This window comes from Salvelinus sp. IW2-2015, linkage group LG27 (genome assembly GCF_002910315.2).
Source record: "Salvelinus sp. IW2-2015 linkage group LG27, ASM291031v2, whole genome shotgun sequence".
Taxonomy (NCBI): Eukaryota; Metazoa; Chordata; class Actinopteri; order Salmoniformes; family Salmonidae; genus Salvelinus; species Salvelinus sp. IW2-2015.
Genome location: NC_036867.1, coordinates 7,238,844 through 7,255,288, shown reverse-complemented (window position 1 = coordinate 7,255,288; position 16,445 = coordinate 7,238,844). Strand labels below are relative to the sequence as shown.

Genomic DNA, 16,445 nt, shown 5'->3' with positions numbered 1-16,445 from the left:
TGTCATTACATGTTACGAGAGATGAATGAACCGTGAAGTTGTGTAAAAGGTTTTAAAAAATGGCCAGTGTTTAATAGCTGCATCTTAAGCGTGGATTGTCATAATAACTGAAGTCAACACTTCTTTAGCCACTGATACAGTAAGTGGCTATTCAAGAGATTACAACGAGTGATAAACCTTTACAATAAGTTTTAGGAAACATTTCCTTATATAATTTCATTTGAGTAATGTAAACAAAAGTTAAAAAATAAACAGAATATAACTACATTATAAAAATCTAAAATACAAAATCCACCATTATTGGTTCTAATCGTATCATAAAACCGATTGTAAGACAAATGTCATGTTTCGGCATCAGACTCAATCCAGACAACACCCAATGGGCATCAGGACATGGTTATCTTTGAGGGATACTTTAGAGCAGCCCTATCAGCCAGTCTATCATCAATTACCATACAGTAGATCAGTGTTTCCCAACTCTGCTCCTCAAGTACATATTTGTTGTGGCACAAGACTAGCACACCTGATTCTACTTGTCAAGGGCTTGATGATTAGTTGACAAGTAGAATCAGGTATTTTTGTCGGGGCTACAACAACAGTATGTACTGTTGAGGGTACTGAAGGACTGGAGTTGGAAAACACTGCAATAGATGGCGCCGGGTCTTCTGTTGAAGTTACAGGGATCAGGCCTCCTGGCGTATGTCTTGCCTTCATACATCACCCAATGATGCCAGTATAAAACAAACATGTATATATCTCTTTGAACATCCCAGTACATGTGTTACTTAGTTCTAATAATGTATTGGAGGTCTTTCAGAAGTACATTCACTGAGGGTAGTAAAATTCAGAGCAGAGCTACAAAAGGTTTTCCTTCTCAGTGCAAAGACTGGCTAAACCTGTGAGTTGGTTTAACAGCATCTCTTGATGCACTACCGATTGCCTCCGTACTTGGATGCCCAGTCTACCCTCCCATGGACTGGCTGTACAGGTGGACCTCTAGTCAGAAGGTTGCCAGAGGTTTTCCCCAGGGCAGAGTAGTCCTGGCCTTTCATTTGAGGCTTGTCCGCCCTTCTTTTCCAGCCGTCATAATCTGAAAAGAAAAAAGATCTGAGTGAGTGATACCTCCATGTGCTGAATTTACTATTCCATATTTACAGGGCTCCCTCTATTAACAGACACCCCTACCACCCATATAGGCACGTGTGTAGATCAGAGTATTGTGCAGGTATATGCAATATTCTACACAACTTATCAGTTGGCAAGGTGGAGCAACAAATATATTTTTATACCTGTCCAATCCTTTCAGATCTAGGCAAGTGCCCTGGTATGAGGGGGTTGTTACTGGACAGGGATATAGTGTCTACTGGTATGAGGGGGTTGTTACTGGACAGGGATATAGTGTCTACTGGTATGAAGGGGGTTGTTACTGGACAGGGATATAGTGTCTACTGGTATGAGGGGGTTGTTACTGGACAGGGATATAGTGTCTACTTGTATGAGGGGTTGTTACTGGACAGGGATATAGTGTCTACTGGTATGAGGGGGTTGTTACTGGACAGGATATAGTGTCTACTGGTATGAGGGGTGTTGTTACTGGACAGGGATATAGTGTCTACTGGTATGAGGGGTTTGTTTCTAGACAGGGATATAGTGTCTACTGGTATGAGGGGGTTGTTTCTAGACAGGGAATATGTGTCTACTGGTATGAGGGGGTTGTTACTGGACAGGGATATAGTGTCTACTGGTATGAGGGGGTTGTTTCTAGACAGGGATATAGTGTCTACTATATCCCTGTCGTGTAGACACGTGTCTACACCAGCCTCAATGTAACCGCCTCCCTTGTCTACTTGAGACAGATATCCCTGGGAGACCATCTGGTCACTTTGACTGAGCCCAATAAGTGCTCATAACAATGCATCAAAATGGCTCTAGTTAATGTAATGTAGATTAATGTAAATGTTGATTAAGTGCTTCAGATCTTTAGCAATGCAGATCCCCGGTTCACGGTGTGTATTTGGGCTCCCTTTCCAACTGTGGCCTAACAAAGAATCACAGGCTTCTTATCAGGTTTAAGGGCAGGCTATTGACGAACAAAGGATTGCTATAAATAAATAGACTTCAAATGGCACCTACATCAGTACCTGTGTGGGTCGGTATTAAGAGCATGGTGGTAACAACACCAAGGTAGTGGGTTCAATTCCCAGAAGGATCGCATACACACACAAACTGTATGCACTCATTGTAGTGTAATTTGCTCCGGATAAAAGCCTCTGCTAAGTGGCGTATTTGATATTATTAGCCTGGGACTGAAACACTGCATTACCTTCAGTGTTTTCACTCATGGGCGAGGTGGACTTTGTCTTTGAAGGTTTTGGTTTGACATTTTTGTTATCAGGAGTAGCAAGATCAACTGAGAGGGACAGCAAGAGATGAGTTTAATGCAAAAACAAATGGATAGAAAAAGAGTAAAGAATGATGAAATGGCAGAAAAAGAGAAAGCATGTAATGGTATCAATCCCTTCCAAGTGGCCTTATCTGTGTCTGCTGACTGCTGTGCCATCTAGTCCAAAGACCAGAGCATTTTTATGCCAATTAAAATGGTAACTATAGGATCTTACTTGTGTGCTGGCCGGCAAGAGGAGCAAGCTGGATCCTTTGACCCACAGAGCCGACCTCTTTCTTCTGAAAGGAGGGAACATAACCTCCAGACAGATTGTACTTTGTACTGACAAAGTTTCCTGAAAGACAAAAAAACTCATTGATTTAAATGTAGACAAATGTTATTCATCACAATGATTTAATACAGACAAACTCTATTCATAACAAATAACGCTTCACTTGTACATCTTTAGCAGCAGTTCATTTGTTATTTAGAGTTTGGTCATAAAAATGACCATGGTTCCAGCAACCTTAATCTATTTAGTAATCTGGAGCGTGGTTCTCGTGTAGCAGTGTGTGTTTGGGCTCTCTCTCCTGCTGTGTCATAATTGGCTGGGCTCATCAACATGTTAACCCACACCCACAGTATTAGGAAAATGGTTGCATAAGCAGAAACACTTATTTCACTTTAGTATAGCCACCATAAAACAGATACGTAACAACATGTTACTAAATGTTTATGAAAATTGATTATACTTAATAATAAACCACTTCAATTAATTTTACTATAGATCTTAGCTAGAGGTCAGCAGAGGTCAACAGCAGGAATCCATGAACATTCAACTCTAAAAGTCTTTACAATTAAAGTACCTTTAGCTGAATCAGATATTCTTTCTTTTAGAACAGATTTATCCGTAGATTTATCAGAAGGGTTATCAGTGTCTTCTGCTCCCACAGTTAAAGACAGGGGGATAAGACAATACACACATGCAAGCAGAGGGAAAAGAGAGAGCGGAAAGGAGAGAAATTGGTGAAATGAAGCAACAATTTATCGAGTCATTAGAGAAGCACAGTGAAATATAAGTCAGAAATAGAGAGGAAGATGAGGAAGGCTGCTGTAGATTTCTGCGAGAAATTGGGCCATCCAGTCCATAAACTCAAGATGCAGGGTGGGAGGGTGGGCTTGGAGACACTTGATCCTAAGCAACTGTCTTAATAGTCCTCTAATCTCATGAATAAGGAAAGTGGGGGGCAGAGGGAGAGCACAGAGGCACATATTGTGTGTCTGTCTACATGACAAATGAATAATGGAGGCTCCCGTCTCCAAAGTGGCCCAGACGCTTAAGCACAGTAGCATACTCCAAACAGTTGCCTTTTTTGTGCCGAGCCAACACTAAAAGATCAGGGCGAATCAGGAAATGAGCATTGTGGAACTAAAGCATATGACGTTTAGGTCCTTTGTGATATGGGGGCATAAGAGTAGGAGGGCAAGCGTGTAATATAAAGCGACAAAGGGTTACCTGCGTTGACTCTGGTGACGGACAAACCAGCTCCAATGGGGCCGAGGGGTTTACTGTTGATATTGGTGGTGTTGTCCCACAGATCTCGAAGTGTCGGCCCACCGGGCTCCTTGTCTACAGAGTTCTTGCCGATCAACCCTGAAAGGAAAGAAGAGCTGGGTCTGAAAATGTGGATGGCTGAAACCGACATAAGAGGAACCAGTTGATACATGAGAAAATATACGTCCTAAAAATGACTTGCTTATCTCACATTCTTCTTGTTTAAAACAAACAAACAAATAAGCAAATTTTCAGATGGTCTTACCAGGCAGATATCTTGATTGACTAAGGTAATGTTGTCTTGCTGAGGAGCCCGGGAGACTGGAGTCCATTTGGCCCTTCTTAATATTGCTTGGTAACTTAGTAACAGTGCTGAACGAGTATATCGGTTTTTGCTCTTTGGATCTGATATATAAGAAAGGCAGAAAATCAAACAGTAGGAACAACTCAGACGATTCATCTCAGCCAATGAATATTTCAGTTAGATTGAATATGAACCTCCTACAGGTAAATCAACCTATAATAGGGTAGCTAACTGTAAAGGCCACTTTTGTTTCTCATCGTTTGCACAAATAGTATAACGGTTGTCCCAGAAAGGGAATTGGTTTGTGCCATAATACATGAAATGTAAACATAAGGTTACAGGTAAATCAATACAAGGAGAAGTCTATGCAGGGAGGAAGGGGAAATGGTCCCCTGCTGTAATATAATCATTGATCTTACTGTGGATTACTATGGTCCTTTGGGCCCTTCTCCTCCTCTGATCCCAGGCTGGGTTTCTTGGAGTGGGACACGGAGGTCTCAGAAGGTTCTGACTCATCCCAGCTCTCTGTTGCCTTTATCACTGTCTGGCCCCAGCGCCTCCGCCCGCTCTTCAGACCCACCGCTGCACTGTTCTCACTCCCAGTCCCCACCACGACAGATGGCTTCTGCCAAACGCAATACATTTCATAGGTCATGAGTCATTCAGTTACAGTTGAAGTCGGAAGTTTACATACACCTTAGCCAAATACATTTAAACTCAGTTTTTCACAATTCCTGACATTTAATCCTAGTAAAAATGCCCCGTCTTAGGTCAGTTAGAAACACCACTTTATTTTAAGAATGTGAAATGTCAGAATAATAGAAGAGAGAATGATTTATTTCAGCTTTTATTTCTTTCATCACATTCCCAGTGGGTCACAAGTTTACATGCACTCAATTAGTATTTGGTAGCATTGCCTTTAAATTGTTTAACTTGGGTCAAACATTTCGGGTAGCCTTCCACAAGCTTCCCACGATAAGTTAGGTGAATTTTGGGCCATTCCTCCTGACAGAGCTGGTGTAACTGAGTCAGGTTTCTAGGCCTCCTTGCTCGCACCTGCTTTTTCAGTTCTGCCCACGCATTTTCTATGGGATTGAGGTCAGGGCTTTGTGATGGCCACTCCAATACCTTGACTTTGTTGTCCTTAAGCCATTTTGCCACAACTTTGGAAGTATGCTTGGGGTCATTGTCCATTTGGAAGACTCATTTGCGACCAACCTTTAACTTCCTGACTGATGTCTTGAGATGTTGCTTCAATATATCCACATAATTTTCCTACCTCATGATGCCATCTATTTTGTGAAGTGCACCAGTCCCTCCTGCAGCAAAGCACCCCCACAACACGATGCTGCCATCCCTGTCCTTCACGGTTGGGATGGTGTTCTTCAGCTTGCAAGTCTTCCCCTTTTTCCTCCAAACATAACGATGGTCATTATGGCCAAACAGTTCTATTTTTGTTTCATCAGACCAGAGGACATTTCTCCAAAAAGTACAATATTTGTCCCCATGTACAGTCTGTCTCTTATACACATCTAGATGTGTATAAGAGACAGTGTGGATATAGATACTTTTGTACCTGTTTCCTCCAGCATCTTCACAAGGTCCTTTGCTGTTGTTCTGGGATTGATTTGCACTTTTCGCACCAAAGTACGTTCATCTCTAGGAGACAGAACGCGTCTCCTTCCTGAGCGGTATGACGGCTGCATGGTCCCATGGTGTTTATACTTACATACTATTGTTTGTACATATGAACGTGGTACCTTCAGGCATTTGGAAATTGCTTCCAAGGATGAATCAGACTTGTGGTGGAGGTCTACAATTTATCTTCTGAGGTCTTGGCTGATTTCTTTGGATTTTCCCATGATGTCAAGCAAAGAGGCACTGAGTTTGAAGGTAGGCCTTGAAATACATCCACAGGTACACCTCCAATTGACTCAAATGATGTCAATTAGCCTATCAGAAGCTTCTAAAGCCATTTCTGGACTTTTCCAAGCTGTTTAAAGGCACAGTCAACTTAGTGTATGTAAACTCTGACCCACTGGAATTGTGATACAGTGAATTATAAGTGAAATAATCTGTCTGTAAACAATTGTTGGCAAAATGACTTGTGTCATGCACAAAGTAGATGTCCTAACCGACTTGCCAAAACTATAGTTTGTTAACAATACATTTGTGGAGTGGTTGAAAAACGAGTTTTAATGACTCCAACCTAAGTGTATGTAAACTTCCGACTTCAACTGTATATGTCCAAGTCCAAGTAGATACACAGACGTCTCAGAGTTTGATTTCAAGGGGGGACTGTGTAATAATGTTACAAATGTTATATAACTTCTACTGTTTTTAACATGTTTAGCAGCTATTCCATGTTTCCTCAGATCTCTTTGTATGGACACAGTCCTGCCACTCACCGTGTTGGAGTTAGTGACTTGGCCATGTGGAGATGTCTGGTCAATCTGATGGTCTGTCTGCTGGAGGGGCTGTTGGGGGGCCTGGTGGTGTCTGCTGGAAGCTTTGGGGTGGTTGCCCTGAGACGTCCGGGCAGAAGAGTCTCCTGAAGAGGACTGCAGCTCACCTTTCGGCTCTGATGAGCCTCGGGATTGAGTCCTCACCGTGGCCTTGCGTATCTCACTCCCGGGCCGAGGCCCCAACACCTGACCCACCTGGAAGTAAGGGTACCGCAGAGCCTAGAACACAGAATGGGGATATGAATAGGATGAATTACTTATCATTAATGACTCCGGAACATAAAGGACATATGTTGACCAGCCATAAACAGGTATTGGGTAAGCAGCACACAGAAGAGCCCCATGAGGCTCTTGGGGTAATCATTCTTTGTAGGGCATGACTCACAGCACACCTAGCCAACGACTATGTAACAGGCATTACGGTGCTGCTTAACCGTACCTCTTCCTTCCTCACCAGCGAACACAGACACTGGAACTCAGAACCTCCGTCTTTTGACAACATCTTAGCCAGCTATGCCACCAAAAAGCTAGAAATCCAGTGGCGTGGATAGAGACATTTCAAGCTGAGGAATGAGTTTTTATCATGCCCCATCAGTTACATATAGGAGTTGAAACAGATCTGGGACCAGGCTACAGCACTGTGATGACTGAATACCTGCACGGCCGTGGGTCTCTTCTTAGGGTCCCACATGAGCAGGTCCTTCATCAGGGCGATGGCCTCTGTGCTGGCGTTGGGGATGAGGGTCTTCAGGTGGGTGGGCACACACTGAGGGAAGCGGAAGTTCATGGCCGAGGCCAGCTGGTATCCCTCCGGCCAGTCAGACTGGTAGAACAGGAGAGGAAGGTTAATTTAGAGAAATAATACTGTATGACGTTTCATGAACTCTCTCAATGCTTCACAATATCTGTGTATATTGGAAGTAATACAGTATGTCAACTATTCATAGCCATTAGAGCTAATTCTAATAGATTTTGATTAGAAACACATTCCATTACACAAATGTTAATAGAAAACGGTATTATTCTAATCAGTTTAAATGAGCATGAATAGCTGGTTTACTGGATTACTTCCAACACACACATTTTCACCAGGCCATCATTTAAACTATAACACACTAGTACTATATCTCTCTGTAGACAGAGGATTGGTTGCTCTTCCCTCTCTTACCTTCTTGACTGTCCCCAGAACCTGGCAGATCTTGAAGATCTCGTCCACCTCGCTGTTCCCGGGGAACAGAGGCCTAAGTGTGTAGAGCTCAGCCATGATGCAGCCCACTGCCCACATGTCTATGGGAGAGCTGTAGATGGACGACCTGAGCAGCACCTCTGGGGCGCGATACCTGGACACGATGACAGCGTTCTTTCAACTTCGTTATGCATTGTTTAAAATAAGAGGGGACCAAATGTTCCCACTAGACCATGGAGGGTACCTCACCATCTTGTGGACACGTAGTCCGTGTATGGGGGGCGGGAGCGGATCTCTCTGGCCAATCCAAAGTCGGCTATCTTGACTAGCTCTGGGCCCATGCAGAGCAGGTTTTCAGGTTTCATATCCCGGTGGAAGAATCCTACGCAAGGGGTCATGGAGAACACTCAGCTCAACCTCTTCACAAGTCATCCAGAAGGACGTTTTAAATATTTATATTGATCATGGAGTGTTTAGGTGAAGACCACATTTCATACTTGATTACTGTTATGGATTTTAGTTTTACATGAATCATTCAGTAAAAATAGATTCAAATGGCTTTAAATTGATAGTTCAGTACATTTATTTGGGATTGAGATCTATAGATTGATTCTAATATACTGGGATCTACACACAACAAGCATACAATAAGGATTTTGCTTGACTTAAGACCACTTTTGAGGAAAATATCAGACTAACTTTGAACCAACCATCCCTTTAATCCCAAGACAATGGAGTGAACCATCCCTTTAATATTCATCATATGGGGTTTTGCGACATGGAGTAGTATGCTAATTTACAAAAAGCAATGTCACGCAAACAATAGACAAAAGAGCAGCAGGAGGACAAAGCATCTTACCATGCTTGTGCACAAACGCCATACCAGACAGCACTTGGAACATGATGTTCCTAATTTCATTCTCAGTGAACATCTTATTTTCCCTGGCAGCGCAAAGGAAAGGCACACAAGAGGAAAAAAGAAAGGAGGGAGGAGAAAAGAGACCAAATAAGAAGAGAGAGAGAGAGGAGATAAGGAGACAGCCCCCAGGATGCATGCAGCCCATAGGACTAGTGGAAACCGTGGCCGTGTTGGACAAGCACAGACTGAGTTAGCGTGGTGTGAGAAAATAACAACTCTTGCCAAGTCACTCACGCTCTAACAGGCCAGATGGACTAGAAACCTGTTTACCTCAGAGTTTAAAGTGCTTTTCAACGCTGGGTTGCACAAGTGAGGTATCCACATGTCCGTTCACCGAAACAGCAAGACAACAGAGGTCTAACCAAGGGTGACAGCCAGCCAGGTGCTAGCTAGCTAGCGTGTGAAAAGCTAAATATTTGTCAGTGTTTACAGACAATAGCCAACTCTATGAATGATGGGAGTGCCCGTGACAGCAGAGACCTCTGTAGCCCCAGTTGTCCTTGGTGTGTCAGAGGACAGAGTCAAGTGGTTCTTATGCGGGAGACCTACCATGTTTATGGATAAATGATAGGCCTTGTAATATCTGAAAGCTTATGTTTCTGATCGCTGATTCAGGGAACAATTTATTTCTGCAAATGAAGAATTGATAGAATTGTCAACTGATAAGACTCTATATGAAATTTCAAATAAATGTTGGGTTGTATTCATAAGGGCACGGAACGAAAAACATTTTAAAACGTTTTGTAACGGAAAACGAAAATACGGCCTTTTCCATTTTCTTCAGTTTGGTGCCTAATGAACACAATCCTGTTGTTTCCCACTCTTAAATAAATTACTTGCCCAACAAGCATTATCTATTAAACCATTTTCAGGGTTTCGTCGCCCTTACCTGTCCTTCATGAGCTGATAGAGATTTTCTTTCATGTATTCAAAGACAAAGTACAGGTGGTCGTTTTCTCTGATGACTTCCTTTAACTTCACCACGTTGGCATGATTCAGCTTCTTCAGGGACTGTGGAAATACATCATGGGATGGACCAAGATGATGAAATATGATCATGTCTTTTAATTAAATATAGTGACAAACATTCTCTAGAATATAATCATCATAAAATATAAACTGAAATTGAATCATTGAATTCCATAAGCAAGACACGGATGGCATTGTTGTTAGTGATAATTGTAAGCACTTCCAGTTGGTGCTGATACCATCCCGTACGAAACATGAAATGTACCTAAAACATTCTGTTAATCATGTGTTGTGTACCAATCTTTACCTTTACTTCTCTCAGATTCATGCACTCTTCCCACGAATAAAACTTCCTCTTCATTCTGTAAACGAGACAAACGACATGGTGTTTACAGTTTCAATACCATTTTTTCACACAAGAACATACTATCCTATATTTAATATTCACTCTGCAGCCCACTATTTACATAGAAATCCCACACTAATATATAACATAAGAATATCCTAATCGTTACATTTCAGTTTCTTTGTAATCTATACAAGCACCACTACTAAATTTGTGATCCTAAGATATTATTATTAGGCCTAATTCTAAGTAAAAGTGCCAAAAATGTATCTATCTATATAGTGACCACATTTTTTCAATAAATGCTAGGTAAACACTAACTGAAACAGGACTGTAAAACAAGGCGTTAATGCATCGTCGAGGCGTCATTTACAGATGTACTGTACATGAAATGAAACCTTATTCCCAATTAACATTGGAGGTGTCCATTACGTGTCAGCTAATACATGTTGCTATGCTTGGTAGATAGTAGGTCCACCACCTGGTATAACTGACACTCTAGTACAACCTAATCTGTCGAGGACCTTTATTCTGACACTCCCATCTGATATTATGTAACTGGACACTGGGACCTGCAGATATCACACTCCTCCTCCTCCCGTGCATCCGCCAATGCCTCTCTCCGCGGCAACACAACACTGCAGACTACTTTCACTCCTTTCACCGTCACCATGGCTATCACTTTGCATGGTAACGAAGTGTTCACCCCTCTCCCCGTATCCATTATTCAACCTACCCTCCATGATGAAAGGCAGAGTTGTAAGCTGGCTTGCCTTAGACATGGGGAAACCTAAATTGAGACTTCAGCCGGATTTGTTTGTAGTTAGGCATTATACAGCCAGAGAATTGTGCATGGTTCCGGAGTGTGGTTACCTTAAACCTAACCTTAAGCCTAACATTAATCCTGAACTTAACCAATATTGATCCCTATGCTTAACCCTTCCCTTTCTGTCGGCTGAATATACACTTCCTTGTTACTACGTTGTGCCAGGCATGAAGGTGTTTCAGTCATCATGAAGGTGTATTTTAGGATGGTAGTGCACTTTTGTGCTTCAAAATGGCTGCTTGTGAGAACACTTAAGGCGTCTGCATGCTTCCCTCCCGAAACAGTACGGAAGAGTTTGTGCATATATTATGATGACGTTTTTGTTAGTTTTGGACTTCGGTAAGGGTTTTTTCAGCTGTTCGGGCACACAATTTTTTTCTCGAGGCAGGCCGTAGTTGGTAGCCGAAGTCGACACCCCTTCGTCAGTGATAGGTCAACAGTAAGGATTCTTCAATAAATTCTTTCAACAAGAGACGACTCGTTTTCATGCACATTTTTTAATTGAGAAATACTGCACCAAACATCTTAATGTAAAATTATGCGACTAAGATCTCCTCTGCAAAAACGTCAAAATGAATGACAGATTTCTTGAGTTATATTAGATTAATTCTGACTATTTTGAGGAAGTGTATACTGGCTATGGAGTCTCAAAATTGACAAACAGTACTATTGCTGCATTTTTCTTGTTTTTCAAGCGAAAGTCTTTTAAGGGAGTATGTGAGCACACTCGTTCGGTTTCGCCTAGCCGAAGCCAAACTGAAGCATACTGACACCTTTAGCCTCTCAGAACAAAGCCATGTGAGTAAACAAACCACCCAGACCCTTGACTAGTTTATTAGTACTATACGCACGTACTTGTTGATGGCCACCAGTGTAGGACTATACGTACCTGTTGAAGGCCACCAGTGTAGGACTATACGTACCTGTTGATGGCCACCAGTGTAGGACTATACGTACCTGTTGATGGCCACCAGTGTAGGACTATACGTACCNTGTAGGACTATACGTACCTGTTGATGGCCACCAGTGTAGGACTATACGTACCTGTTGATGGCCACCAGTGTAGGACTATACGTACCTGTTGATGGTCACCAGTGTAGGACTATACGTACCTGTTGATGGCCACCAGTGTAGGACTATACGTACCTGTTGATGGCCACCATTGTAGGACTATACGTACCTGTTGATGGCCACCAGTGTAGGACTATACGTACCTGTTGATGGCCACCAGTGTAGGACTATATGTACCTGTTGATGGCCACCAGTGTAGGACTATATGTACCTGTTGATGGCCACCAGTGTAGGACTATACGACCTCTTGATGGCCACCAGTGTAGGACTATACGTACCTCTTGATGGCCACCAGTGTAGGACTATACGTACCTGTTGATGGCCACCAGTGTAGGACTATACGTACCTCTTGATGGCCACCAGTGTAGGACTATACGTACCTCTTGATGGCCACCAGTGTAGGACTATACGTACCTCTTGATGGCCACCAGTTCTCCCGACTCGTTGCTTTTCCCCATCAGCACGCTGCCATAGGTGCCATCTCCCAACTGCTTCAGCTGCGTGTAGCGATTCATTGTCTCAGAATCATCAGCTTGGGGGAGTTGCAGGGTGCTTCTCTCTCCTAAATGATAGTTCTACCAGTCCTCTCTTTCTCGCTCACTATGTCAATATGTGATGTTCTTCATGGGTGGGATTCACAATAGGTCACACAGGAACGGTGCCATTGCTCTCTCCTGATCGCCACACTGGAGGTCAGCCAAATGTTACACTCCTTCCTGATGCTGGCATATCTTCAACAACACAGGAAAAAATACAATACTGTCAACTTTAAGGTAACCAGTCGCCTACAGGAAATCATAAAACAACAACAAAACAGGAATTCAGTAGTGGAAGCTCCCAAAGTATAGTCCTAAATATCTCAATGAAAGGGCTGTTAAATGAAAGTAAAGAAGTAGAGAACGTCCTCTCTTCCTCCTCATTGAGAAAGAGGTGAGGAGGTGGATTAAGTGTGTGACAGCAGGGCTTGAGCCTGAGCTGACGCCGTCGTCACACTACCCAGGGACATGACACATCCGTGGCCAGGCATGGCCTGCCGGTGATTAGGTCCACTGGGATATAAATAGGGCATTACATCACCACCATGCTCACTTACCAGCACTCACTCTATCCCAAGCTCCCAACTCCCAACCCTGCATGACTGGCAATTGGATTTCAAGGGGCACAGCAACAGTAATCAGAGTGTTGGCTGCTATAGTACAGAGGTTTGTTTGAGGTAAACATGTCATGTCATGCTTACGACAGGGACACAGCATTGCCCATGTAGGCTATGACCCCAGTTGCTTTGTGTTATATTCTGAGGGGCCGATACAATATAGTCTAAATATAGCAAACCATTATCAAAAGACTAAAATGACAGAGAGGCTATACTATAAGTCTACCTCAAACTAGAGTTTGTTCAATAAAGGAGACTAAAACGGACATCTCAAAGCAGATTTCTTATCTGGATTAGACAATGCAGACTTGACGAAGCCATTTGGTCTCTTTGGATAATTCTGATTTCAAATGCAGTTATAGGTGATCATTGTTGAGTGGAAATTTGAATACTCATATCGCCAACAGCATTCTAAACAGCCATATTTGCACAATAAAATGGGCACATCTAGGGTAAATAATAATACCACTATATGTGTATACTGTCTGTATTTAGGCTAGTCGATTCAAGGCCACGGAATTAGATTATTCTCTAGGATTAAATAAGACTGGTCCACTCAATTGAATTTCAAGACAGGAAAGAGACTGCTCTCCATCAAATATGAAAATAATATTTTGAAAATACTTTGCACTCTTCTTGTAGTAGACAAATGTCTGCCATAAATCACTTTATAAAAGAACTGAAAACAGAGAAAACTGAATAAAAGTATTATGTTCTATCTTCTCTATAATTGAATAACTTGCTCCAGTCTATAACAAAACTCCCTTTCTTAAGACCATATGCCTCAGTCTAAAGTAGGCAGGGAATGGTGAGCAAGGAAGGGCCTCTGTAACAGATTGCTGGAGTCCACTAAGCTTTCACAGTATTGTAATCTGTTAGAGAGGGGGTTAGGAGGAATTACAAAAATGTATTAAGGGCACATGACATTAAGAAGCTCCTGAAGGTCGATGATGAAGCTGAAATACGCACACGTTTTATGATACCAAAAGTGCTAGGATAACCTAACAACCACAGGGGAATTAGAGTTTTGAATTGGGAGACAGTCTTTTCTGGGTAAAAAACGACATGATAAAATTGGACACAGGCCCAATATGTCAGGATGCCTTACATTTCAAATTAATAAAACTCAAATTATATTAGAACCTAACCTTAAAATTGAAGCTATGCTGATATCAAGTGTTTCACATTTCTATGATTAAAGAATATTTAGGCCTTGAATAATATTAGATTTGACAAACTTCTGTCTCTTAATTATTATAGCCAATTATACAGGTCTATTTTTGGCTTAGAATTAACCTACACAACAGTAACGTTACATGTTCTGTCATGTGTGGACATGTGTTGACATATGCCCATAATAACAGTCCTCTCAACTGTCCCTCTTTCTTGGCCAAAACGTTTCTTCTTGCCTGTCGTTCTTTTTTAAATATTTTCTCGGAACTCACCATTTTAGGGTGTTGTTCCTCCCACTGTTTTCTGAGCTTGTAGATAGCACTGAAGTTTCTTGAGATAAAATGCAAGTAGCGTCCTTAGTGTTCCGATAAGGTGTGTGGCGCTTCTCCTTGGCAACGTACACAGACCAACGATGTCAGGTGGAAACGCAATGGTTTGTGGGACTTATTGTCGCGTGCCTGAGTGTGTCTTCAGAATCGAGGCCTACCACCAAGGCTAACCAGGGACGGACAAAACCATAGGCTTCTATATTTGCGTTAGCTTTTAGTTTCCTATTTTTGTCAACCATGGCACACAGTACACAAGTAGTCAACCAAATACCAGTAAAATAGTCCTCACCATAGCCTCGCTGCCACCAGATGGCGCTATTATTCTTTACATATTTTGTCACCAGCAGAGCAGGATACGTAGGCAACCTTGCAGGCTTATCTCTGCGCCTTCAGTTCCCTCGGGTAAGTATTGCCAGCCATTGCGCACAAAAGTGTAGTTCGTTCCCGACGTTTGAATTATTTTTAATAATGCCAATATTCAGAAAGAATATAGAAGGCCGTATTATTTTCTGTAGGCTTCATCATGCACGGTGTTTTACAATTAGACGCATAGATGCTGTTTAATTTATATTATTGTAGGCTAACTTCTTTAGCACCTATTGATGAAATGATCTCCTGACCTGGGGAGTTTTGTTAAAATTTTCTGTACGTTTTTGGAAACATAAGGAACATATTTCAGATCAGCAATAAATATATATTTTTCAACAAAAGGTTAAACTACTACACACCTTTATAGGGTTAGTCTTCCCACAGGGTCATATCTCCATGTTACATGGCTTGTTTACTGAATACAGATGGAAGACAGAGTGCGGTTTCATGCACACAATAATGTGATAATTGTGTATTGTCAGATTATATAATAGTTCCATTTAAAACGTTTACATGCTTTGCAAGAATAACAATTTCCCAATAATCCTGTTTACATGGACACCTCTGAAATCAGGCAACCTGATAAATGCAGAAAATCACCAATCAAAATAAACATTCTACCACAGCGAAAATGTTATTTTTCTGAAGTATATTTGATTCGGAGTTCGGACATATAAAGTTTGCGTGTGAAAATTATTTCTAAAACGCAGCTAAAGAGGGAGGCTAGCTCGGCTGGTGCTAGCACATGCGCAGATCAAATACACTGCTGGAACACCGATTAAGGTGTTTACTGTCTTAATAATTCTAAATATTGCTCAGAAAGAGAAATGCATTTACATGACTATTGCATAATCTGCCTACTGCCAAAGTCAGTTCGATATCTAATTATTAGTGGGCATGTACCTACTCAGTGGCGGCCACCTGTGCTAATTAGCGATCTAACATTCTCCGAACAACTGTGTGTAAGTGTAACTGGGGAGGAAGTGTAGTGCATCAACTGAAGGCATGCAGCTTGTGGATCTGTGCAAAACTGCTACAGTACGTGTATATTTTTTATTTTAAAGATTATTTCTCTGATATGCACGTTATTTTTCATATGTTTTTCGAACGCCGTTTTGAAAGCAATGATGATTAACTTTTCTAAACTTTAAAACACAGCTTCCTAATTGTAGTAAACGCTGAAAACGATTTTTCCCAGTTGGTGCTTTCTCCGAGTTCCATGTGTCTTGAACACACTGAAGTCGGAAGTCAGAGATTTCCGAGTTCCCAGTTGTTTTCAACGCGGCAATGCACCAACAACTAAAGAACGTTGACGCACAAGGCTAAACTTCTCAGCTGTTTTGATGCTGTACCTACCACGCCCTACAGCGTGAAGCAAATCCATGCACCTGCGCAGA

General features: G+C 41.9%; 1 protein-coding gene across 7 annotated transcripts; it reads right to left on the bottom strand.

Moving 5' to 3' along the window:
* Nucleotides 1-38: 38 nt before the first annotated feature.
* mak (male germ cell-associated kinase) lies at nt 39-14,950 on the bottom strand. Of its 7 annotated transcripts, none has more exons than XM_023973023.2 (15): nt 14,623-14,944; nt 12,439-12,755; nt 10,089-10,143; nt 9,702-9,823; nt 8,753-8,835; nt 8,143-8,275; nt 7,876-8,047; nt 7,363-7,530; nt 6,651-6,926; nt 4,662-4,867; nt 4,204-4,343; nt 3,900-4,037; nt 2,619-2,738; nt 2,324-2,410; nt 39-1,090 (listed from the first exon to the last, which is right to left on the bottom strand). In XM_023973023.2, the coding sequence occupies exons 2-15, from the start codon at nt 12,537-12,539 to the stop codon at nt 930-932; spliced, it is 1,962 nt and encodes a 653-aa protein (XP_023828791.1). In that variant the 5' UTR covers nt 12,540-12,755; nt 14,623-14,944; the 3' UTR covers nt 39-929. The 7 variants fall into 7 exon arrangements, with proteins under 7 accessions (XP_023828791.1, XP_023828792.1, XP_023828793.1 ...); XM_023973024.2 differs by lacking the exon at nt 8,753-8,835 and adding an exon at nt 9,362-9,441 and having other exon boundaries at nt 14,623-14,943; XM_023973025.2 differs by lacking the exon at nt 2,324-2,410 and having other exon boundaries at nt 14,623-14,943.
* Between the last annotated feature and the right edge of the window lie 1,495 nt (nt 14,951-16,445).

Bases quoted from the DNA above. Each gene is read 5' to 3' on its own strand.
- mak (XM_023973023.2), bottom strand. From the start codon at position 12,539: ATGAATCGCTACACGCAGCTGAAGCAGTTGGGAGATGGCACCTATGGC. The intron at 10,144-12,438 runs GTACGTATAGTC...TCTCGTTTACAG, and splicing joins GAACTGGTGGCCATCAAGAG to AATGAAGAGGAAGTTTTATT. The intron at 8,048-8,142 runs GTGAGGTACCCT...CATCGTGTCCAG, and splicing joins GACTACGTGTCCACAAGATG to GTATCGCGCCCCAGAGGTGC.